The sequence below is a fragment of the Equus caballus genome, chromosome 11 (assembly GCF_041296265.1).
Source record: "Equus caballus isolate H_3958 breed thoroughbred chromosome 11, TB-T2T, whole genome shotgun sequence".
NCBI classification, from domain to species: Eukaryota; Metazoa; Chordata; class Mammalia; order Perissodactyla; family Equidae; genus Equus; species Equus caballus.
In genome coordinates, this window is record NC_091694.1 from 8388240 (window position 1) to 8411879 (window position 23640).

The window sequence follows — 23640 nt, forward strand, 5'->3', positions numbered from 1 at the left end:
ACTTGACTTTTACCCTATCCCCGCTTGGCTGCGAACAGGCGAAAACTGGGGCCACCTCTAAGGAGGTCCTCTGTCCCAGAAGCTCCTAGTGGCTCCTCCCTCTCCGCGCCCGCCTCTTCCCGTGGGCGGGGTTACCGGTCGGCGCGGCCGGGGTCGCGCCACTGCGCAGCCGCGAGAGGGCGGTACCACGGCGCCTGTGACATGGGGGGGCGCGGAGCAGACGCCGGAAGTAGCGGTGGTACGGGTCCCACCGAGGGGTACTCACCGCCGGCAGCGTCCACCAGAGCCGCGGCGAGAGCTAAGGCCCGAGGGGGTGGGCGTGGCGGCCGCCGAAACACAACACCCTCTGTTCCCTCTTCTCGCGGAGCGGCGCTGCGTCGTTCTTCTCCACCGGCTGCCATGAGCGAGCGCCTCCGCCCCAGGTGAGACCGCGGGGACCCCTTTCCTCTCCTGCCCCGCTCCGATGCTCTGTCTTGGGGGATGGAGCCGAGGGGACGCGCGAAGCGGGGTGCGAACAAGCGTGGGCCCTGCGGGTCTCCATCTGGGTGCTCTGCGGTCCGGGGGAGGAGGGGAGAGGGATGCGCGAGTGACCGGGTACCTGGTCCCCGAGGGTGCTGGAGGAGTGACCCTCCAGGGTCCCGGTCTCCCCCCACCCCGTCTTTTTTCCCTCTATGTTTCCCTATTTGGAATGAAGTCTGGTCGGTCCCGGAAGGGAGACGGTGGCCCTACAGCGTCCCTGTCCTAAATTTAGGAGGGTGGGGGGATGGGAGGAATGTCTGATCTTCGAGAGGGAGCCCCTAGGGCGTCTGTGAGGGGACAGGGCTGGGAGCTGCCGGCTCCCCAAGGTCAGGAAGAAGGATGGCGCTTAACCCTGCAGCAGGGAAGGATTCGGTTAGACTGAAGAACTTGTGCCCTGGACGTTTGTGAACACAGAAGGGCAAGTGACCACAGCGGCTTGTGGATTCTCCCTCGGCGGTGGCGTCAAGAGCAGGCAGGATTCTAAACTGTTTGTGCGGGGAGCCGTTTGACTCCGAGGGCGGGCGGTAGGATCATATCGCGATGCGCTGCCTTCCCAGGAGCGTGGCCTCGGACGCGTGGGGCTTTTAGGCTTGCTTGACATGGGCTGAGTGGAGGCCGGCCCAAGCTCCGATGTCGTTCTTTTCTTTTTTCTCCTTCTCATTTCCTCCTATAAGAAGGTGGGGAGGAGAAAGTTGGGATTGGATACCCCAGAATGAAGAGGATCAGCATTATTTCAAATTCGAAAAGTCCCTCGTTGTGAAGTTTGGAGTGAACACCTATAGATTACCAAGTCCAACACTTTCATTTTTTTAATGAGGAAACATTTAGAGAGCTCAGTTGATTTACCTGGGTCTTTCCAGCTTCGCTGCTCTTTCCTTTATTCCGTAATAGTCTGAGTGAGATTTTAGTGAATAAAATAGGATTACCGTGGTAGATTATGCTGGATCTTTTATTCTTTTTCCATGTTTTCATTAGCTCTAAATGTAATTGATAGTCTTTCCACAAGTGCCCTGCTCTGGAGCATAGTTAATTCATGGGATTAAGATTCTGGAAAGCATCCTGAGGTTATTTGGTTTAATAGTGAAAATCTAGGATTCTGCAAACTCCTGCGTAGGATTATTGCTGTGACTCATGTAGTGGGGCATAAAACTTCTACTTGTACAGAAAGAAGAGTAGACTAAATTTGAAATTAGGGGCCCAGTTATGGACATAATACCGGAGTTAGTTACAAGATCCTTAGGTCTAGTAAGCTTGATCTGGCCGCAATCTTTTTCCTTCGTAAACCTAGTTTATACTTCTGATGGTCTCTTGGGATGTCTCACATATCTGAAAAAGTCTAAATATTTCCTTCAAAAATATTCTATTTCTCCAGAGCTGTACACAAATAATCTGAGTGTGTTTATATTGATACACAAGATTCCTCTTATCTAGGACACAGATAACCTCAATGTGTTTATACTGGTAACTTCCTTACCATAAAAGAAGTCATTTGAGTTTCTTACCTACTTTTCTCTTCACCCCATGTTTCATGGAGTGTGATGGACCAGCTCTGCCAGCTCCTGCTATCTCCAAGTCAGTTCACTTCTCTGGTTCCGTTTCCTCAATTTTAAGATGGTGGTTTTTCAAACTCTTCCACAGTGTAGTCTTGCGTCGCTTAATGATAGGGACACATTCTGAAAAATGCGTCATTAGGTGACTTTGTCATTGTGCGAACATCATAGAGTGCACTCACACAAACCTAGATGGTATAGCCTACTGCACACCTAGGCTACATGGTACGAATCTTATGGGACCGCTGCTGTATATGCGGTCCACCGTTGACCCATACATCATTCTGTGACGCATGACTGTTTACTGGGATGGCCATAAAGAAGTAGGTGTGTGGCAAGGAAGCCCCTACTCTAACCAACACAGATCCTTTATCTCTTATATATATTGAGGGATATTTTTTCGGTAGGAAGAAACAATTCTGTTACTTCTGAAAAGTTTGAAAACCACTAGTGTCTATCCTTCAAGATTTCTTCTATGCCCAGTCTCTAGGAGATGACAGCAAGATTGGAGAGAAATGAAATGATGAAAAGTGGTGTAATCAGCCATCCTTCGAAATAACATGCTAAACAATCATCTGTAGCTAGATGGCAAGGGACAATATAATCAGTTATAGAGTGGCCCCTACACTTATGACCTGGTCTATGGCATTAATGTTAAAAGTTATAGTCTGTGCGGATAGAGTTGACCATGAAGCTGTAACTTTGCCATTTATTATGATATTGTTGAAAGAAGAATGTTTCAAGGATGGAATCTGCAAAGAGCTTAGAAAAAGGAGAATAAAGAACAGGTAGGGCTCATTCTTAATCTAGTACAATCCAAAGCAGAGGGCCCCCCACAGGCCAAAGAGGTGATTGTGGTATTTCGAGAAATCACCTGATTGTGAGGCAGGGACATTTCATGTGACTTGCCCACAGTTTAGTTGAAATCTGCAAAACCAGCCCATCCTCTTTGTTCTTACGCTCTTTTTGCCTTGCAGCCTCCTTGACATTCATATTGTTGTCGCTGGAAAGATAAATCCCCCATCATAGATGAGGAAATTGGAAAGTTTTGGTCAGGCTCATAAGTTTGGTGAGAGTGACTCAGCAGCTCAGAGCACAATCAGCTGTCGGCACACTGATAAAAGAAGAGTTTGGGGACCAGCATACTGCCGCTCGATGAGCTTCTCTTCGAGTGTCAACTAGCCTTCCATCAGACATTGCTCTGTAATTGCATCACGTTCCCACAAACATTCTCTGGTCATGTTAGGATGAAAGTAGCAATTTCTTGGTTCAAATCTATGATAATAGCACAACCATTGAATGGTATTCATCTAGTTTTTAACCTCTAAGTACTTCAAAATAATGTGTAGATAAGATCTAATCTCCTGGGAGAAAGGTAAGGGACAGAAATGATGATGATCTTTTACAAACGGGTGAGCCTTAGAATGAGATAAATGGTGTAGCCCTCTACAGGTTGGTTAATGCTTTATCAGGACCACACACCCACTGTTTATCGTTCCAAGCCTAAACTGGATCCATACTCATTAATAAAGTTAGGTGTGTTCATAATGTTGCAGACTACAGGGAATTGAGCTCAGGGTGATAACTTAAATTTTCGTCAGTATCCAGACTTCAACTCAAAACCTTCCGATTAAGGGCCTGCCACAGTAAGCCACCCTACTCATATAGAAAGTATAAAACTATATGGAAGATACTTTGTGCTCAAATTCAGTACTTTCCAAAAAGCTGTTTTTCCCTCTAGCTGTAGAAATTTGAACATTTAAGAGTTTTCATTATAGTAGATTATGCTGCTTTGTGTAAAGTGGCGGCACTTTGCAGTGGAGTTTTCTGCAGCCATGGGAACGTCTTGTCTGTGCTGTCCCGCACAGTTGCCATTAGCTCCTCGTGGCCATGGAGCACTGAAAGGGTGGCGAGTGTGACTAAGGATGGATTTTTTATTTTATTTAATTTTAATTAATTTAAATTTAAATAACCACCATGTGCTGGTGGTTGCCATATTGGACAGAACAGTTCCAGGCAAGTTGACTTAAAATTATACCTCCTTTAATTTATTTCTGTTTTCTAACTGGGGTTTAGAAGTCCTTCTGACAGCACTTGATTCTTGCATAGAACACGTACAAATTTTGTCTCTACTGCACATCTGAGAACACTTAACAGAAAGATGTGTGATTTTTCTTAAACCTGGAAATTTTAAGCAGCTCATGCTACAATCTCAAAGTAACAATCTGGTGAAGTAATTTATATCATAATACTAGGTAGTGAAGCCAGAATAATCACGTTAATGTGTCCAAGAGCAGCCTTTCCAGTGATTGTCCAGAAAAGTAATTTAATACTTTTAGAAGGCATAGAGCTTTTTTTGTTTTTGAGGAAGATTAGCCCTGAGCTAACATCTGCTGCCAATCCTCCTCTTTTTGCTGAGGAAGACTGGCCCTGAGCTAACATCCATGCCCATCCTCCTCTACTTTATTTGTGGGACGCCTGCCACAGCATGGCTTGCCAAGCAGTGCCATGTCCACACCCAGGATCCGAACCGACGAACCCCCGGCCACTGAAGCAGAACATGCGCATTTAACTGCTGCGCCACTGCACAGGCCCCATGGCATAGAGCTTTTGTTGAATGTGATAATTGGGGGAAAATCAGTGAAGAAAGAAAACTAAAGATTAGAGGCTACCATGAACCTCTCATGAGATTCGTGTGTAGCACCCATGTTTATATCGATTTTAAGAGTAAACAGGCAAAGGCAGCCACTCCTGTCTTAGATGTTGTCATATGGAAGGGAGTAAAATGAGGTAACTTGCAATTGTAATTTCAGAAAATATAGAAAGACAATAACCTTAATTAGTGGAGTTTGAAAGCTTAGTCGTTAACGTCTCCCTGCTCTTATTTATCCCAGTAGGCATTTAAAATTGTCAAGCTTCTTTTTAGAAATTAGTCGTCGTAATTTGAGCTTGACCTTATTGCTGCTATTTTATATTTTTGCTCTTCCTGCCCAATGATAGTGTCCTTCCAACTTTTTACCTATTGGGGTATCACATGACAAATGATATTTTCTCACATGAACAGGCAGATTTATATGTTGTCCTGGCTTACAATTTTAACTGTCCAAAAGGTCAATTGTTGAATTTCTTTTTTCCTCCTTGTGGTTTAATTTCAGGAAGAGGAGAAGGAATGGCAATGAAGAAGACCACCATATTCCCCCCCAGACCAAAAGGAGTAGTAGAAACCCCGTCTTTCATGATTCCTGGGACACAGAGGTAGGAAGTGCGGTCAGAGTCTGTGCTGCTTTCATTGCGTGAGCTAAGTAACCCAGTTTTTTCCATGTAATTAAGATTATTCTTTAAATAAATAAGAGTGATCTTACTTGATTGCAGTGGTTTCAACCTTTTTCTGAGTCGTGGCGCCCTTAGGGAGCTGTGTGCCCTCTCCCCGGCAACATGGTATATGTCTGCACATATTCATACGTACACACACTCCACAATTGTAGTTATTGGAAGTTTCATGGACCTTTGAAAGCCCATCTTTGAACCCCCCTATTTGATATTTCAGAAACCGACTTTTCTAATAGTTTGTAAACCATTAATTGTTCTAAGACAAGTATATTTTGTTGCTTCCATTCATGTCTTTAAGAGAAACTGTATAAACATTCAGAATAATGTATGTGTATCCAAAATCCTATTTTTAAGTGTTTTTACTTTTTTCATTATGTTGTTCTAAAAAGAGCTCCTTTGGGAGGCAGAGAGGAGGGTGGAGAGACGGGCGGGGGAAAGAGCCTCCGAAGTTTTGGTTCTCTGAGAGAGGGCTTCAGGAGGCATCCTGGGGAGAAATGTTCTGTGCAGTCGAAAGGCTGGTCTGCAGTGGGGAAAGGAAGCTGACATCGAAGTGATGCTGCTATTAAATTATGCCCCACACACCTCACCCTCCACAGCTGTCACCTCAGCAGCGAAGGCTCCTAAGCCCTGGCCTCAGGACTTACAGAAGTCTGTATACCCCAGTTCCCGCACAGCCAAAATCATTTGTACTTTAATTAGTTCTTGATAATGGGATCTGACCTATATCCAGTCTTTACCAGAAATGCAAAGTAACTCTCCCAAGGGGGAAAGTCAGTAACTCTCCCGTAGGTAATACTCAGTCAGGAACAATTAACAAACAGTGCAGAGGAGATGCTTCTATGTGGAGTTTCTGTAGCTTTTATCCCCCTTTTAAAAATCTTTGTATCACTTTTTTTCTTTTCCTTTTTTCTTAAGATTAACAGAATTGAGCTTTTGTTTAATGTGATAGTTGGAGAATCTCACAGATGAAAGAAAACCAAAGATTAGAGGCGCCCATGAACATCTGATGATAAAACTGTAACAGCACTTGAGTTTCCCTGGTTCTTTTGAGTTGTGAGCCTATGCAGTACAAGAGTGTGCAGTGGTTACTTGCACGGTGTCGGCATGAATATTTCTTTACCTGTGTCTGTGTAAATCCCGCCGTATGATGTTCACATTAGTTCAAAGGTATAGTCTAATTCTTTGTAGTGATCTTTTTTCCCTATATCTACAGTTTTTGTGCCTGAGAACAGGAATATAAATGTCATTTTTAAAAAAGTAAATATTTCTGATCTCTTATGTTAAGTAAGACTCCTTAGTATTAGTTTGTTTTGTTTTAATTGCTGTTTGTAGGAAATAACCGTTGCTCCTGTGCACTGGTATCACAGAAGAACACAGTGTGTAGTCATTCAGCCTCTTGGTTCATATGTTTTGTTCTTACCTGTCCAGAGAAATTCAGCGGTTAAACCACTGTGTAGTCGTTAGTCTGAAGGCCGGACTAGACTGCCCTTGTTAATTAACAGTCGGTCCAGGTAATTTTTATCTGTCCTGGGGATGCGTACTCACTGGCAGACCCCTCGTGGCAGGTTAGGACGGTCCCTCTCAGCCTTGCAGACTGAACACTTACTGGCTCTGAATGAGGGGCCTGCTGTGTTGTGCTTCCCCGGCCGTGGCATTAACAAGGAGGGAGGCCGGGTGAGCCAGGCAGAGCCAGAGAAGCGAAAGGCAGCGGAGGCCTTCAACATGGCGAGCCAAGCCCTGAATAATTAGATGGTCACCCCTGGAATAGAGCATCATTGTTTATAGCCCCAAAATATCAAGTTTAGGAGCATTTGGCTGCTTTTTGACAATTGTGTATAAAAGGGAAAATAATAAAACAATTCATTACTAGGGGATTATTAATTTTATTAATTTATATAATAAAATATATTATTAATGAAAATGTTACCTTTTAATTTTAAGGTAGGGCCAATGAGGTAAGTTTCTTTAAGACTAACTATTTCTTGTGTCTTTTCTGAAATACTTAAATAATTTCTGAATTCTGTTTCTTATAACTTGAAGAACTTTCTTTTGGAAGGAATTTGTTTTAATTCTAAGAGAGATTTAAAATTGTTATTTATAATTAATTTCCTAAAGTTACTTTTTCTCCTAAATGTAGTAATATTGACAAGTAGTGGGAAATAAGATGTGAGATGTTTGAATTATGTTAAACTATTAAATGATGCCATAAGTAATTCATAATTACCTGTAAAATGGAGATAGTATATGCCTCTTTTTTCATAGATACTATGAAGCTGGAGAATGTGAACTGACTTGCCAGATTAGTTCTGTAAAGACAAACTTATAATCTACTTGGCATTTTCTTCTTGTCATTTTAGTGGATACTGTTATTTCTGCTTTTCAGGTGGCAAACCTGGGGCACAGGAAAATAAAGTCACTTGCCAAAGATACACAGCTAGTAAGAGGCGGGGTGGGGAGCCCCGGAGCTCGACTCCGTTGCTTGCTGCTGCCCACAGCAGGTGCTGTCTCACAGGAGACAGGATGCAAGTGCTGAGCGGCTGGGCTAAATATATCCAGGGCCGGCTAGTCCTAGACTTCCCCTGAATCATAGGGACAGAGAAGAGTAAGTTTCCTCCCCCTATCTTTAAGCTGGAAAATATTTTCCCAAGTAAATGCTATGATATGGTATTAGCTAGAAAGCACTTTTAGATTTCCAGCTAGAAGAAATTGGGATCTGGTGATTTTTTTCAAAACTCTAATTGGTCTTTGCATTGGAGATCTTGAATTTGAATTCCAGGGACTTAAATTTGATGACTTGTGAACCTTAGGGTACTATTTTTTAACTTGAGATGTAATTTATAGGTATAGGAATGAAAAACATGATTCTAGATGAATCATGTTAGTTAATGTCTGAGTCAGGTTCGTTTTCTCCCTGGTGAGCAAGACATGAAATGATTTATCAATTTGTGTTCCTTTTGGGTCCTGTACAAAGGTAGTGACATTCCCTGATTTTGGACAGTTATTTGCATGGATAAAAACTAGCTAGATTGAACATATTTAAATTTGTTCTCTTAGGGGCTGGCCTTTTTGGTTTGAATTGTATCTTGTAGTAGGGCATAAGGCTCTTTGCTTTCAGCTTTAATATCTTTATCTACAAATTACACTAGATGTTTCCAGGTAAATCTGGCTTCTAGTAGGTAGGTATATGCCTTATAAAAAGTGCTGCTACTTGGATAAATAAAAGCAGTACCTTTTTAAAATATGAAGACTTCAGTGTTTTTATACCTTTAACTTACTGAGACCATTTGGATTTTTCACATCACTATGAAGTAAAAACAAGTAGAGAGTGAGAAATTGGGGAGATGAAACAGAAGTGGCTTACCCGGAACAGCCTCTGCCTTTTGCTTGTCTCTTCTAGAAGGGGAAAATTTTTGATGTCATAATCCCCAAATCCCAAGGGTATTCTTAGTGGGAGTATAGAGGTGTGACAAAAAAAATAACAGAACCAAGGGAATCTATGTATCATTAAAATTAAGATTCTATAAATCCACTTGTTTTAACTGATAAGAATTGGCTGAATTTTAGGTGATTTTTTTCTTCTTCTTCTCCCCAAAGCTCCCTGGTACATAGTTGTATATTCCAGTTGTAGGTCCTTTTGGTTGTGCTGCGTGGGATGCCACCTCAGCATGGCCTGATGAGTGGTGCCATGTCCACGCCTGGGATCCAAACTGGCAAAACCCTGGGCCGCCAAAGTGGAGCACGTGAACTTAACCTTGGCCACAGGGCCGGCCCCATGATTTTTTTTTAATAGTGTGAATTTGGATGACAATGGGAGACTATTTAGTGTAATTTTTTTTAAAGGTATCTTAAGGCTCTTAGTTTTTGCCCATCTCATCTTTAGTCTGTTGTAGGGTGGTAGGTACATCCTAAGAGCTGGAGCTGTTTTGGCGGACTCTGGGGTAAAACTGTTAGGGTTGTGTGTTTAAAACCCTGTAGCAAATTAACTCTGAAAGTGACTTCTAAAAAGGTCCATTCAAAATAGAGGAACAGCTTTTTCAAAAGTTAGTCTACCTTGTAATGTATGTCTGAAGAAACTTTGCCCACACTCGAAGTCCTTGAACAGTCTGTAAGACGTCACGTCAACTCGCAGCCCACCGCGCTGCCCCAAGCAGTTTCACACTGAAACTGAATGTTGTTTGTTAAGTAATGAGGATTCAAACATGTTTTTCTCCAGGTGAGGATTATTTTTTGGCCTGTTGAAATTTCAATGAAATGAAGTGATAGATAATAGAATATTTTAGTTAGGAAGAAACTTAAAACACACTATGTGGTCCAACTTCATCGTATAAAGATTGACAGAAAAGTGACCCCCTGCATTTTCTTTCCTTGCATATTTAGAAAGTGGTTTAAATTAACCCCCGGAATTCATGTGGAGTCTTATGGCCTCAGTGGTATTAGCAGACCTGAAGCCCTCTGAAATTGTTGGCACTGTGCAAGCAGACTCTTACATTAGATGCTCGGATGGACTTGGCGAGGGTGGCCTCTTGCATGGAATCCGGACGCTGCAGCGGCCTTAGGGTGATGTACGCTATGACTCCAGGGCTGGAGTGCGCACAGCGAGTGAGAGCTCCTTTCTCTTGTGAGGCTAACCTAAATTAAAAGCACCAGTGACTGAGGAGACGGAGGTGAGGGGAAGCTGGGGCGTGAAAGAAAATAAAACACGCTGTTGATCTGCTTTTCTAATGAAGAAGAGAAAGCATTTAGCTCTAGGTAATAAATACACACATTTATTCTGGTTCTAATTTTATGAAGCAGAGAGACTCAGTAATTAATATTCCTGCCTGGGGGGCTTTCTAAAGGTGATTAGCAGAAATAGTCTTTGGAGTCATTTCCTTTCTACCATGGGTATAATGGGTTCTCTCTTCAACTGACTCTCCTCTCTGGGAGAATAAAGTTAAGGGTAGGCCTAGCTGAGGGCCGGGGTGTTCTCTACCTTGCGTGTATAATTTGAGCCCTGCAGACTAAGAAAATGAACTTCAACTTCCCTATCCTCTGCTTCACGATTTATAGAGATCGTTCCTTTCTGCCAAAGAGAAAGAAGTGTCTGTCTGCCTTTCTTTATCTGCTGTACCTTCTGTCAAGTCTCCTGGAAGCTCTTTCTAGTATTTCTCCCTTCTCTTAATCTCTTCCGATTCTTCTTACCCACTGCTTCTTTCCCGACCAACATGCTCTTGTCCCTTCCTAGCTCATCTTCTCTCTGCCTCCTTTTCCCCTTCACCCCTAGCCGTCTTCACTGCTGGTGCTTGCCCACCTGCCTTCCCTCCTCTCCGGATCCTGGCCTCCTCCTCGACTCAGTAAACTTCTCAAGGCGCATAACTGCTCTTTCCATTCAGCAGACGTCTCCTGAGCACCTTGTGTTTGCCAAGCATTGTCCTAGGTGCCCAGAGTCAACTTGGATGTCTCCTTCGTTTCCTTCCTGAACTCTCCCATCTCCCTCTGGGGTGGGACACACACACCCCTTCATTTACACTGCCACGATCCTCCCGCGGGCCGGCTCTCCTGCTTGATGTATTAGAAAACTTGCTAGCTGGGCCTCTGCTCAGGCTCGCCTCCCTGCTGCGTCTCCCACAGATCCCTGGAATCCTCCCTCCTAAGTCCGGATCCGAGCACGTCTTACATGCTCACAGCCTGTTCCTGCAGACTTGGGGCACTTGATAATCCAGCCAGAACTTCTCGTGTATATTTTGTCTCACCAGCTCTTCCGGGAGTGGGCCCAGCCACACCACACTATTAGCTTTTCCTCCCCTAAACGCTCCTTTCTTCTGATTTTGGTGGTGTTATTCTCCCAGTTGTCACCCCCTGCTTGTGAAAACTCTTCCTCATCCTTCGAGGCCCAGTTGAGACACCTTTCATTTTAAGGAGCCTCTCCTAGTTCTCTCCATCAGCACCCAGCGCAGGATTCCTCACTGCAGTAGCTGTGTACGACTGCATCAATGGCTGTATTGCCACCATGTTCTTCTTGATTAAACTCGGTAAATTCTCATTGAATGATCGGTAGCCCTGGTGATACCACCTTGTACACAGCAGGCGCAGCAACATTTGGAGAGTGGTTGGACGTCAGAACAATCTGTGCCTACTTAAGCCAGGTTTTCCAGAGGTGGAGCCCTGGCATGAACACTTCCTTAAAAGCCTCCAGGTGATTCCAAAATAGACTGTATCGTGACAATTCTCTTCTGAGTCCTACCGGGGCGCCTGCAGCTAAAGGGTTGTACTGCTAGCTTTTATTATTGCCTAAGCTAACCTGGAACTCTCCCTTTTCACACACATCTGCACCACAGGATTCCTAGGAGTTGCCTTTGTATATTTAGGGAAATACTCTGGGTCAGAATCTTCCTAAATTTAACTTTATTGTGCTTGGATACATGGATTTGCAAGGGGCTTTTAGTTCACAGATCATGGCCTTTTTCTCTTTTGATCTGTAATATAAATGTGTCATGAAAATACCCTGGTGAGATGTTAGCACTGAGCCTAAATGGAAATTCAGAGAAAATAAAATGAACTTTGTGACTGTCGATTTGGATGAATTTTCTGGTGCACGGTCTCTGTATGGAGTCAGGGCCGAGGAGATAAGATTCCTATTTGATGAGTCTTCTCAGTCCCAGAGTCTGTGGACGCTCGTTTCTCGTTCTGTAAAATAATTTGCCGTCTTTTTAAGAACAGGTGGAACAAGGTAAACACTTCTGTACTAGTTCAGCAGCTGTAATTTTCAAACCATGCGCTGTCAAGTAGTGGTCCCTGCCCACCAAGCAATCTACTAAAAAGCTCTACTAAGTAGGGGAAATACGATTTTTTTCCTATCTTAAGTTCTTTGGTTTTATAAGACAAAATGATTTACTTCTGTGTGTAACTTAAGGCACCGACAGAGACTTAAAATTCGATTTTATGCGTTTAGGGTTAAAAGGAAATAATGGTCTTTCCTTTATTCCATAAAGCAGACCACTTTGATGGCTAACAGTGTTAAAACTGACATAGGAACTTGCAAACTTTTTTGGCCCTTTCCCATGGAAATGTTTTATTTTGTGACCCAGTGCATACCAAATATATCTGTGCATAATTGAAAAAAGGTTTCACAGAACAATTACCCTTACCAGGTTGCACTCTGTTTGCTTTTATTATGCTGGTTGCTACCCACCAGTGGGTTCACCCTCAGTTTGAAAAACACTGGTCCATGCAGAGATTGTGAGAGGTTCCCTAAAGCCTCCTCCTTAGTGAGAAGACTGGTCTGTCGGCAGGAAATAGGAACCAAAGCATCTCTGAAAGAGATGTATTGTTCTCACCTTTGAGGAATATATATGGAACGTTTTATCTGTATTAAAATAACACATCAAGTGCATTCACCAGCTTCCTGGGTTCCACGCAGACTCTCTTCTATTGATTTAAAAGTGTCATTGGGCTGCTCAATGCAAGTGAGCAGAACTGAAGCAGTTTGAGTGCTTCTTAAGTAGTTAAGGGAGGCAAAACGGTCTTTCTGAAATCTTATATAAGTGAAATCTTCTATCACTGTATATACTTTTTTTTTTTAAAGATTTTATTTTTTTCCTTTTTCTCCCCAAAGCCCACCGGTACATAGTTGTATATTCTTCGTTGTGGGTCCTTCTAGTTGTGGCATGTGGGATGCTGCCTCAGCCTGGTTTGATGAGCAATGCCATGTCCGCGCCCAGGATTCGAACCAACGAAACACCGGGCCGCCTGCAGGGGAGCGCACGAACTTAACCACTCAGCCACGGGGCCGGCCCCACTATATATACTTTTAAGTCTCAGTCTTGAAGTTAGAAGTAACTAAAGATCTTACTCTATTTTATAGTAACATTTTTTAGTTCTCTTACTCATGATCAAGTTATTTTTTCCTCAAATGAAATTTGTTTCTGTAGAAACTATAGAAAATAAAGATATTAAAAATACTAGAAGGTCCAAATTATAAATAATTTGGCATATATGTCCTTCCAGACTATTTTTGGTGTACATATGTGTATACATCAAAGAAAAACATTTTAAAAACCAGCTGACATACTATACATAGTGTTTTGTAACTTGCAAAAAAGATGTTAAAGACATCTTTCAATATTGGTATATATACATCTCTTGTCATCATTGTTAACAGCTGAATAGAATTTCATTGTTATGAATTATACTCCATGTATAATACTTTATACACATGTATTATAATTTAACCAGTTTCTCTACTGTTAGACATTTAGGTTGTTTCCAGTTTTTAGCTGTTATAAACAAGGCCACACTAAACTTTTTTTTTTTTTTTTTGAGGAAGATTAGCCCTGAGCTAACATCTGCTGCCAATCCTCCTCTTTTTGCTGAGGAAGACTGGCCCTGAGCTCACATCCATGCCCATCTTCCTCTACTTTATACGTGGGACGCCTGCCACAACATGGCTTGCCAAGCAGTGCCATGTCCGCACCCGGAATCCGAACCAGCGAACCCTGGGTGGCTGAAGTGGAAAGTGCACACTTAACCGCTGTGCCACTGGGCCGGCCCCACACTAAACATTTTTATATGTGTCTTTATGAAGTCGAGTTACAAGGTGGTTAAAATGCGCTAGACATTGCAGGTATACGCGTCATCCTCCCTTTTTTTTAAAAACAGGTATTGTAGAGAAGTCTTTTCTAACCTGTTTATTTTAAAAGAACTTTTACCTTTTCTCAGAATAGTGTCACCCTTACTACTATAGTGTGAAATAAATATAATTTGAGATGGAAACTTGACTTACTAGGCACTGATTCTAGTTCTTGCCTTCATTTTCAGATAGTACCTGTAACGAAAAACAGTAAAGACAGCAGACTAAGAGGAAACACAGTGCTGTGTGCGGTGGGTCCTTACCTAGCGGAGTAGCCTGCTCGTAAATACTCACCGCCTCCCGGTGCCAGCGGCAGATGTAGGGTGTTCTCTGCAGGTTGGGAGAGGCTTTGATGGAAAACGATTTTTGTGTTTGAATTGGCTTTGACTTCTTAAGTCTTTGAGTAAATGTAATGGCTGCTGCTGCTAACCCTGCCATCTGACTCCAGTGAGCCCGTTATAATGCTTTCAGGAACTTTTTTTTTTTACTGTAGAAAGATAGGTTGTCTCCTACTGCCTGTGGGCAGTGGGACATGTGACCTGTGTTAAGTGGCTCCAAATGAGCCACGGCCCAGGATGAGTCTTGGTTTAGTCTTAATTATGGATGCCCTTCATGAACATTGCTTTATGCACATATTTTCAGGTATAACTTTTGATCAAAAAATGGGTAGAACTAGCATTATAAAAATTACTTTTAAAGTATCTATCGGGAAACATTTTATTTTATGTATTTATTTTTATAATGAAAATACATAACCATCACATTGCAAAACAGAGTGGAGTGTAGAAAAAATAAGCAACTATAATCCCTCTATTCTAACATAACTACTACGGTCTGTTGCTTTCCTGTCTTTTTTCTTATATGTAGATTTTACATGGTTGTAAGCAGACATTTCAAAACCAATGTCTTTCTCTAAGGGAATATAAATTTAGATGTATCAGACGGCTAAGTTAAAAAAAATTATACACCAGATCATTAATTACTAGAATTCTCACTTTTTCATACATTGATTCCTTTTAGCACAATATTGTGTTGAGGTGTAAATAGAGAAGGGTATGGCTCATTAAGTTGTTGGGGTTGTCTTCATTAGAAATACAATGTTAAAGTAGTAAAATGCCTTAATTCTGAAATGGTTCCTTACCATTGCCTTCCCTTTTGAGAACCTAGCATGAGAAGGAAGATTTCTGAGAGTGACTCTTACTAGGGCTCTCTGCATAGCTTTTTCAAGATGACTAAAACACCAAGTCATGTTAATTACATTAAAAGAATCAGGCATGCTTGTGCACACATGCACATATTGAATCACAAAAATAATATAAAAAATAGTATAGCTCTATAAGAAGTGTATTAAAATCTTTCAGGATATGTGTTCTGAATTCAGAGAATATAACTTCATTTCCATGAGATGATGGCCACAAAATTGTCACAAGTTTTTATTTTTTAACCTGTGCCCAGAAGCCATCTTGTTATGAGGACCCCTTTTTTATACCCTGGACCGATGGTTGATCCTTTCCCTTGGAGGCTGAGAACTTCTTCCTCTGATTACTGGAAATTATTGGAATGAATGATGAAAGCGGCTAGAGGATGCGTGAAGGAATGAAGGTGTAGTGGGAGGGATTTACCCTCGGAAGGCCTGTGCTTGAATCTGGACCCTGCCACTTCCTAGGGATGTGTAAGGGGGTCGTAATGCCACTTGACCTCACAGCATAGTTATGAAGAGTTAGAATGAAGTATCTTAGGTGGACGTACTTTGTAAACTGTAAAGCCCAGGATACTTTTTGAGGCTAGTACTCCTCAAACTGAATAGGAAAAATATTCTTAAACAGGGTATTGTAAATTTAACTATAGTAAAGCTCTTAAAAAACAAAATAGCCTCATTGTGACCCTGTTTCTTCTTCCTTCCAGTCTTCAAGCAGTGACAGTGGCGGGAGCAGCAGCAGCAGCAGCAGCAGCATCAACAGCCCGGACAGGGCCAGTGGGCCAGAAAGCAGCTTAAACCACGTGGGCACCGTGTCCAGCCCTAACACCCCTCAGCCCGTGCCCGAGCAGTCCGCACTGTGCCAAGGCCCGTACTTCCACATCAACCAGACCCTGAAGGAGGCCCACTTTCACAGCCTGCAGCACCGAGGACGGCCTCCGACATGATGTGCCGCCAGCTTCTTGCCTTCTGTGAAGGGACAGCTGTGCAGATTTGATAGTTCAACTTACGATGTTTTAAAAAATTGCACAAAAAAATGCCTGTTGGCTTTTCAGTCTATATTTGAAATAACAGGCTAACAGGCAGTTGTTTACTTGTGGTTTTGCTGCACTATTGCAATTTCAAAGGGGCTTTGAAGCAATTTTTTATAGGATTCTTTTAAGGGTGGGTATCAAATCCATGTCAAGGTAGTGGTATGAGGAAATCTCATCTGCGTGTCGATTCCATAGTCTGTCCAGTTCAGATGGATATCCAAATCTGTCAATTAGAAATTCTACTTTATGTAAAAAGGCCTTTTAAAAATGCGGGATCTTCAATTTTTTAAATTCAATAAACTAGAAAAGAGTATCTAGTTTCCATGAAAAAACATAAGTTTTTTTCCAAAATATAGAAAGCTTGATTCAGTCTTGCACTGAAATTAATTGCCATTCTACCTCTTAGTGTGTAGCTGTCCTGTTGAAAGTGCTCTCCTTGGTAACAGGACCGTCAGACCCCAGCTGAGAGCGCGTACGTCAGGCGCCCTCCCTGATAGCTGTCTTCTCTGTTATATATTTGTATTTCCGGAGAGAATGTCTTTCAGACTCTCACACACACAGATCACTTCTGTTACCCTGATCCCTCCAGAGCCTCCGTGTCAGTTAGTGGAAAACATCGCACCGTTCTGAGAGTCACAAAATGCGTGACGACTGTTTGTCTTACAAACTTGTCATAGCAGCAGCGTATGTGATCTCACTGATAATTCTGCCTTGTCTGTTGAGAATTAAGGCGTTGATTGATGCTGACAAAGTATGGCCGGCTGAACTGATGTCTGAAGTCACAGGTGTTGCGAAACTATTGGCTAAAGATTCACTTTATGCTTAACATAACCCCTAACAGCAGGGGCCACATTCCACCATTGAAACTGGAAGGACTGGTGTGGCTTAGAAACAAATGAGCAGAGGCACCTTTAGAAGAAATAATGCAGTAGTATTTATTCAGAAAGAGATAGATATGTTCCCATGTTATTTAGTCATACTAGAGAGCCAGCCAAGTTTGAATAATGAAGGTGTAGACGAGTCTTCTTCCTCACTGACAAGCTGTCTGAACAAGGAGCCAGGCTGCATCGGGTCATCTGCTCGGGAGAGTGCCGGGGGGACCGCCTGCCATTGCATGTAGAGGAAAGTGCCTTAGAGTCCACCCGAACCCTCCTGCCTGCTCACACCCCCCACCCCAGCCCACCCCACCCCACTCGAGTCCACACAGCACACACAAGCAGATCCGAGAAGCATGGCTAGCTCTAGAAAGGCGACTTTGCTCCTTGTCGAGATTTGAAAAGGACATAGGGGACAGAATGAGATTTTATTATGTGACAGAAGTAAAATTTGAAGATGAGGACTATCATAGGAAAAGGGTAAATGTGTACCTCTTTTCCATGGTTTGTTCCACCAAGATGGATAGAATTTAAAGGTCAGTTACTTGAAGTAGAAATTTAGAGTGGGGGGCGAAGTTACAGCACAGGCCCATGCTTACAGAGTGGATGGTTTGTGCCCGAACCACTGGTTTTCACTACCATCTCTCAAGTTTTAAAACCAGATGTTTGCCGAGGATTTTGGATCTTAATGGGTTTGATGGCAGGGAATATGGAAAGGATGCGTTGCTAATATTTTGTCTAACAATAAAGCAAACGACAACTAAATGCTGTAGGAAGACAAGCTGTTTGAGCTCTCAAACACTGTACACAACACAATTCAGAAATACCCAGGAGGACTCCTGCAGGCTTATGGATGGCAGCCTACTGAAACAAAACGTGTATTAACAAGAAAATGTAAAACTTGAGAAAGCAAATTTCCTTTTACTTCCCACCCAGCTAAAAGAAATGGAAGATGAAACCATTACCAAAACACAAGTTTTTTCCCAAGTAAGTACAATCATAGTGCTGGGTTGGCAGTTAGCTCTTTTACCCTATTAAAAACCAGAAATAACTCCATCCTGTCCTGCATATTTTCTACAGCCTTGGCAGCCTGAGATACATTTCTATTATGCGGCTACTTGATAGTGTAAATGGGCATCTTTTAAAACTTCTATTAGCTCAAGCTAGTAAAACCTTGTACTTCTATACTGCGCCGCCATTAAAAGCATTAGTGCACTGTGTCATTCGGTTCTTCATCACTTATTCAAAGGGCTGCTGACCGGGCGGTTTGGTGGGAGATGGGGACGAGATCAACGGGGACGAACCTCTTGCTCTCTGCACTAACCTGGGCTTTGGTTTCGATGCTTCTGCTGGTTGATTTGGTCTTTCGGGTGCTTGTCATGCTCAGTGGAAGAAGTCCGAACCTACAAACCAAGATGAAGGAATTTCGGTTGTACGCACAGGAAGATTTGGGGCCCAGCAGACGCGTCCTGGCATCGTTACCTGATCTGACTCGATGCCAGTGGCAGGATGTTATGGGGTTCTTGGGAGTTGAATGTACTGCTCCTAGGGGTGAACTGATTCTCTGGGCCAGTAACCAGTCCAAACAGAACCTGTCAGGCAGAAAGGGAGCACGTGACATGCTGGGTTTTTATCGTCCAGTTAGAAAATCACTTCTCTGTTGGGACTCAGTCGCACTGTTGCTAACCATCCTTTTGGGGAATGTTCTTTTGAGTGCGTTAATGCTTCAAAACTGCTGTTAACCACTGCCCACGGGTCAGAAGCTCAGAGTCAAATAGCTCTTGTTTTCACTCCTCTTTCTGAGGCCTTGATAAAACCCTAACGCTCCTTATCTGCAACGAAAGGGGCAGGTGGTGGTGACCTCCTCTAATCCTCTTCCACCCCTTAAACTAAACTCGGCTATTTGCGTCCTGCCCCCTCCCAACATTGCCTCCTGGAGGAGTGAGTGCTGGAGTGGGTTTATTTTTTCATTTGAGCCTGTGGCACTTCATTCACAGTGAGCATGGCTTCCAACTGACTTACAGAAGTTCGTTGCACCAGGCGATTAAGGTTGCTATTGAGATGTGGTGTGAAAACATCCAGGTCAAACGGGTCAATGAGGCCTTCCAGGTAGTCAGCCACTTTCTCAAATCTGAAAAAAGGATGAGGATGATGATTCTCCACATTTTTAGGACAAAAACCAATGTTATGGTATTTTAATGCCATAGAAATCCTAGAAACTGGATTTCTTCTTCATGCCGACCACATGTCACTGATTATCGTGATTATCAGGAGTTGTGACCTGGTGTGATGTCTAAGTCCATTCCCTCCTGCTGTTTCCAGGGAGGGTACTAAAGGCTCAAAGTAAACCCAACAGTTGGCAGGCTGAGTGAGAAGAGGGAGGAATGAGATTCCACCTACCACACTTGACCATGGCATTTATCCAGCAGGTGGCCGTTATTTATCTTGCTGGTAATACAGGCACTTACTGCTGAAAACAAACACCACTGATGTGCAGTGAGAAGCCAACTCCTAGCTGGCTTCCCAGAAGGGCTGTGTGCACTTGGAAGAGGCCAGCGGAAGAGCCGGCGCAGGGCAGCTACCTGGAGTCCTGCTTGCTGCGGCCGCTCTTCACCTCTTCGCCCTTGGCGGTCAGAACGATGTTGAGATAACGCAGATCATAAAGCAGCTGCAGTGCCCGATTCTGGGTCATTGGAAACGCACCTTCCTTCTGCAAATGAATTTCCCGTCCCCGCCCATTAGGGGTGACGGCTCGTTATGTCAGCATAACAAACGGCTTCGTGTTTTAGTTGAGTTACACCTTGTTATTTCAGAAGCAGAAGGTTTTCATACTCTCATGGCCAGCTGACTCTCACAACAACAACAAAAATAAGTTATGTTACAAACTGGGTCTTAAACAAAACTAAAAACCTAACAGGTGGGAAGAGACCCTGCCCTTAAAAAAGAAAGGCCTCAGGTACTGTAGATGGTTTTTGTTTTTTGGGGGTGGGTCTCGCCCTGAGCTAACATCTGTGCCAATCTTCCTCTATTTTGTATGTGGGTCACCACCATAGCATGGCTGCCCCTGAGTGGTGTAGGTCCACGCCCAGGACCCAAACCAAGGCCGCTAAAGCGGCACGTGCCAAACTTGACCACTAGGCCATGGGGCCAGCCCAAATAGATGGTTATTTTAAAGAAAAAAACTTCTGGCATGAAGAAGAGGCATTTTGAGGTAGCTCAGGAGAGATGACCTACCTGAATTCTTTCCAAAATCAGGAGTCGGGCCTGTCTTAAAAATATTACTGGGGGCCAGCCCGGTGGTGTAGTGGTTAAGTTTGCGGGCTCTACTTTGGTGGCCCAGGGTTCGCAGGTTCGCAGGTTTGCATCCCGGGTGCGGATGAATAATGAGTACACACCACTCATCAAGCCATGCTGTGGCGGCATCCCACATATGAAATAGAGGAAGACTGGCACAGATGTTAGTTCAGTGACAATCTTCCTCACCAAAAAATTAAAATAAAAAAAAAAAAGTTATTGATGAAATGGAATATACACCAAGGGCAGAATGCCTCACAGCAGGGGAGAGGAGTGGAGGGCTGGGGGCCAGACCTCCCGTAACAGTCCCTCGTGTCCACGCGCTGGGCTCTGCCACCGCCCCAGCTTCCGCACAGCCCCCTGAGCAGTTTATCTACGTGAGCACATGGGGTCCTGAGGACACAGGTCAGCGGTCTGCCAGCCCTGCCCTGAGGGTGTGGCCGTGCTGGAGTTGGAAACCAGGCCTCTAACCGCAGCGTTCAGCCTTTCCACCTGGACGGGACTGCATTCTCATGAAGACCCGCTTGACCCTTGCGAAGAGCTGGAAGCCACTACTAACTAGCCAGCCAGGCGGAGTGAGCCTTAACACCTGAATCCTTGACGTGAACTGCCCAGACCCAAGAAAAAGTTAAGGTTTTTATTTCTGTTTTTAATGGAAAAAAATTCAAACACCTACCTTCATCTGTTTTTCTTCTGGAAGTTTCTCATAGGCAGCTACTATTTGAACCATACAGCTTTTCAGCATCTCCTGCAGTGTCACCTTTGGCAAGGCATGGCCTCCAACCCGATTAATTTCCTGGCATAAGCTAAACAGGAAGGACTGCACGTACCAAGATGGCTGGAAGAACAAAGGAATGTCAAGTCGCCAACTTACGCCATCGAATGAGACGTGGTGAGAGTGGGTCCATTTATCCTTATCAGGCAAACACACCGGACCCTGACCTCTCCAGTCAGCCCCTGTTACAGCACACAGTTACAGACAAGTGACATTTGCTGTCCTTCCCTCGGTGGCCTTGGCCTGACCTGGCAGGTGGCACTGTGTCTTACTGCTGTTGCTGTTTTCCCTTTGGGGTAAGTGGTTCTCTAATCAGCACAGAGCCCGTGGTACAACAGGAAAGAATCATTGACTGACTTCTCGAACAGTCAGTCATTTACTTGGCCCTACATCCACTTTGCCCCCACAGGAGTTACACATATTACCCGCAGCTCTTCCTCAGAAGCTGCATGCTGCGGCATTTTCTAGTCTTTTTCCTTCCCACAGAGCAGGTGCCCATTTCAGCCACGGGCTCGCTAACGGTGGCACTTGCCTACCTGGACAGGGAGTCGGATCTTGGATGTGATGCTGTTGCCAGACTCTGCTTCCTCCTGAATTTCTAGTTCATCCCAGCTGGTGGCCGTAGCCAGCACTGAGCCAGCATCATCTAAAAGTAATGACTGGGCAAATCCATGAGCCAAAACCTGGTAATAAAAGGCAAATATCCAGAGAGGCCACTCAGATCCCTTGTGTAGAGTTTATTTCAAACTCCTAGAGTAGTCCTGAGACCAGCTTCTGCTGCCTAGAGCGTGTGTGGGATGGTGCATGGTAAGCATCACTCTTCTTTGGGCTAATTACTGCTATCAGCAATAGGAATTTTTTTGCTAACTCTACATATCTCAGGGGCTATCTCTTGGGGCCAGCCGGTGGCGTAGTGGTTAAATTCATGTGCTCCACTTCGGCAGCCCAGAGTTTGCAGGTTTGGATCCTGGGCGCAGACCTACACACCACTCATCAAGCCATGCTGTGGCGGCATTCTATGTACAAAATAGAGGAAGACCGGCACAGATGTTAGCTCAGCAACAATCTTCCTCAAGCAAAAAGAGGAAGACTGGCAACAGATGTTAGCTCAGGGCCAATCTTCCTCACCCCCCCCCCCCCCCCCAAAAAAAGGCAGGGACTATCTGTTAAGACACTAGTGGAGATTAGAAAGAATATGATATTGAGGTTGACGGGCAGGAAATATAGACCCTTGTCCAGGGAGAAGGTCTTTCATTCTCATCAGATGGAAGGAAAAAAAAAATCAGGTTTTCTGTCTATAAAATCCAGGCTAAAAATGAATGGAAAAGCTTTTACATTTGAGCTCTCTGGCAGAGATAAGTCAGAATAACTGTATGAAATAATAATTGTTATTCTCTTACTATTAGAAGACTTTATTGAGGTTGGCCAGCTTGGAATATGATAAAAGGGAGACAAAGCCGGCACTCCCTGGTGAGCAGGGAAAGAAAACGTTTCCATGCCCCTCACCTTCACAACTGCTGAGCTCCAGACCCGGTAGCCCACCACACTCTGCTGGAGGAGGAGTTCCTTTACTTCCTGCCACTTGGCCTGCGTAGGAATTATTTCCTGAGTTTTCCCCTTTCCCTGTTTTTTCAGAGCCCTAGAATCCCTTGCTGGTTTCTCGGAGCTCCCCGATTTTCCCAAGATGCACTCCTTCAGATGGGGACACAGTTCTCCCAGGGACTGGCAGAGTCTGGCCATGAACAGGACTGCGTGAAGCTTGACACCACTGAGGACGTCCTGCTGCCCTTGCACAACGTCTTCAATGTTCTGCAGCTCCACCCGGATGCAGTCCGTGATGTGCTGGATGCACGCCACCGAGTGGGTCTGCAGCATGTCCTGCACGGTCCCAGCATCAGCGTACCTGTCAAAGGCACAGCTCCTCGCTTGCGAGGGGGAGACATCCTTAGAAAGTGACGAGTCACCAGAGGGAAGGTAAGCCATGAGGTCCTCCAATTTAACCTTCAGTTTAGAATCAAGGGCAGAACAGAAGTTCTGGACACACGGGCTCACAGCCTGAGCTTTCATGGAGAGCCCACTACCAGCCAGCTGACCCCGGTTCGCCACGTTGACCCAGGCGGCATCAGGAGGCAGGTCACTGGAACTCTCGGACCAGAGGAAGAGAGCCATGTTATGCTCAAAGTGGATGTGCTTATTTGGGGTGGCGTTGCTGGTGCTGCTTTCCAGTTCCTGCAGAGCTGAAACGAGGAGCTCTCTGGAACTAGCGGAGATGGAGTCGAAGCCTTCTTTCGTCAGAGTCTAAAAGAGAATAAGAAAACAGCTCCCGTCACAACGCCTTTCAGGACAACTCGAAACAAGAGCACCAAGTGGCAGTCTATCCTAGCATTCCGAATGTCCTCCACCACGCTCAGAAAGACGACACGGTGTTGGCAGAGAACAAAGTCATCGCTGGTGGAC

The 23640-nt window shown here is 44.2% G+C and overlaps 2 protein-coding genes across 6 annotated transcripts in view; one reads left to right on the forward strand and one right to left on the reverse strand.

The window, feature by feature from the left end:
* The first annotated feature begins 6 nt into the window (after positions 1 to 6).
* On the forward strand, positions 7 to 18337 carry VCF1 (VCP nuclear cofactor family member 1). Of its 3 annotated transcripts, XM_003362521.5 has the most exons (4): positions 7 to 422; positions 5225 to 5324; positions 14196 to 14258; positions 15913 to 18337. In XM_003362521.5, the coding sequence occupies exons 1-4, from the start codon at positions 202 to 204 to the stop codon at positions 16150 to 16152; spliced, it is 624 nt and encodes a 207-aa protein (XP_003362569.2). In that variant the 5' UTR covers positions 7 to 201; the 3' UTR covers positions 16153 to 18337. The 3 variants fall into 3 exon arrangements, with proteins under 3 accessions (XP_003362569.2, XP_001498238.3, XP_014594525.2); XM_001498188.6 differs by lacking the exon at positions 14196 to 14258; XM_014739039.3 differs by lacking the exon at positions 14196 to 14258 and having other exon boundaries at positions 118 to 422; positions 5307 to 5324.
* Positions 17150 to 23640, reverse strand: part of COG1 (component of oligomeric golgi complex 1) — a 14219-nt gene continuing 7728 nt past the window's right edge. The window contains exons 7-15 of one of the 3 annotated variants that reach the window (XM_005597229.4): positions 22690 to 23481; positions 21720 to 21866; positions 21085 to 21246; positions 19697 to 19824; positions 19137 to 19245; positions 18597 to 18706; positions 18439 to 18517; positions 17942 to 17975; positions 17150 to 17343 (exon numbers count right to left, since the gene is read on the reverse strand). In XM_005597229.4, coding sequence (XP_005597286.1) covers positions 17312 to 17343; positions 17942 to 17975; positions 18439 to 18517; positions 18597 to 18706; positions 19137 to 19245; positions 19697 to 19824; positions 21085 to 21246; positions 21720 to 21866; positions 22690 to 23481 — 1593 coding nt within the window. In that variant the 3' untranslated portion in view covers positions 17150 to 17311. Of the gene's footprint in view, positions 17976 to 18438; positions 18518 to 18596; positions 18707 to 19136; positions 19246 to 19696; positions 19825 to 21084; positions 21247 to 21719; positions 21867 to 22689; positions 23482 to 23640 lie in introns of all 3 variants that reach the window. The other 2 variants (XM_001916362.5, XM_005597228.4) reach the window with 2 other exon arrangements.

Coding starts and splice junctions, on each gene's coding strand:
- VCF1 (XM_003362521.5), top strand. CDS start 202: ATGGGGGGGCGCGGAGCAGACGCCGGAAGTAGCGGTGGTACGGGTCCC. Junction 423..5,224: donor AGCGAGCGCCTCCGCCCCAG/GTGAGACCGCGG, acceptor GTTTAATTTCAG/GAAGAGGAGAAGGAATGGCA. Junction 14,259..15,912: donor GAAACACAGTGCTGTGTGCG/GTGGGTCCTTAC, acceptor TCTTCCTTCCAG/TCTTCAAGCAGTGACAGTGG.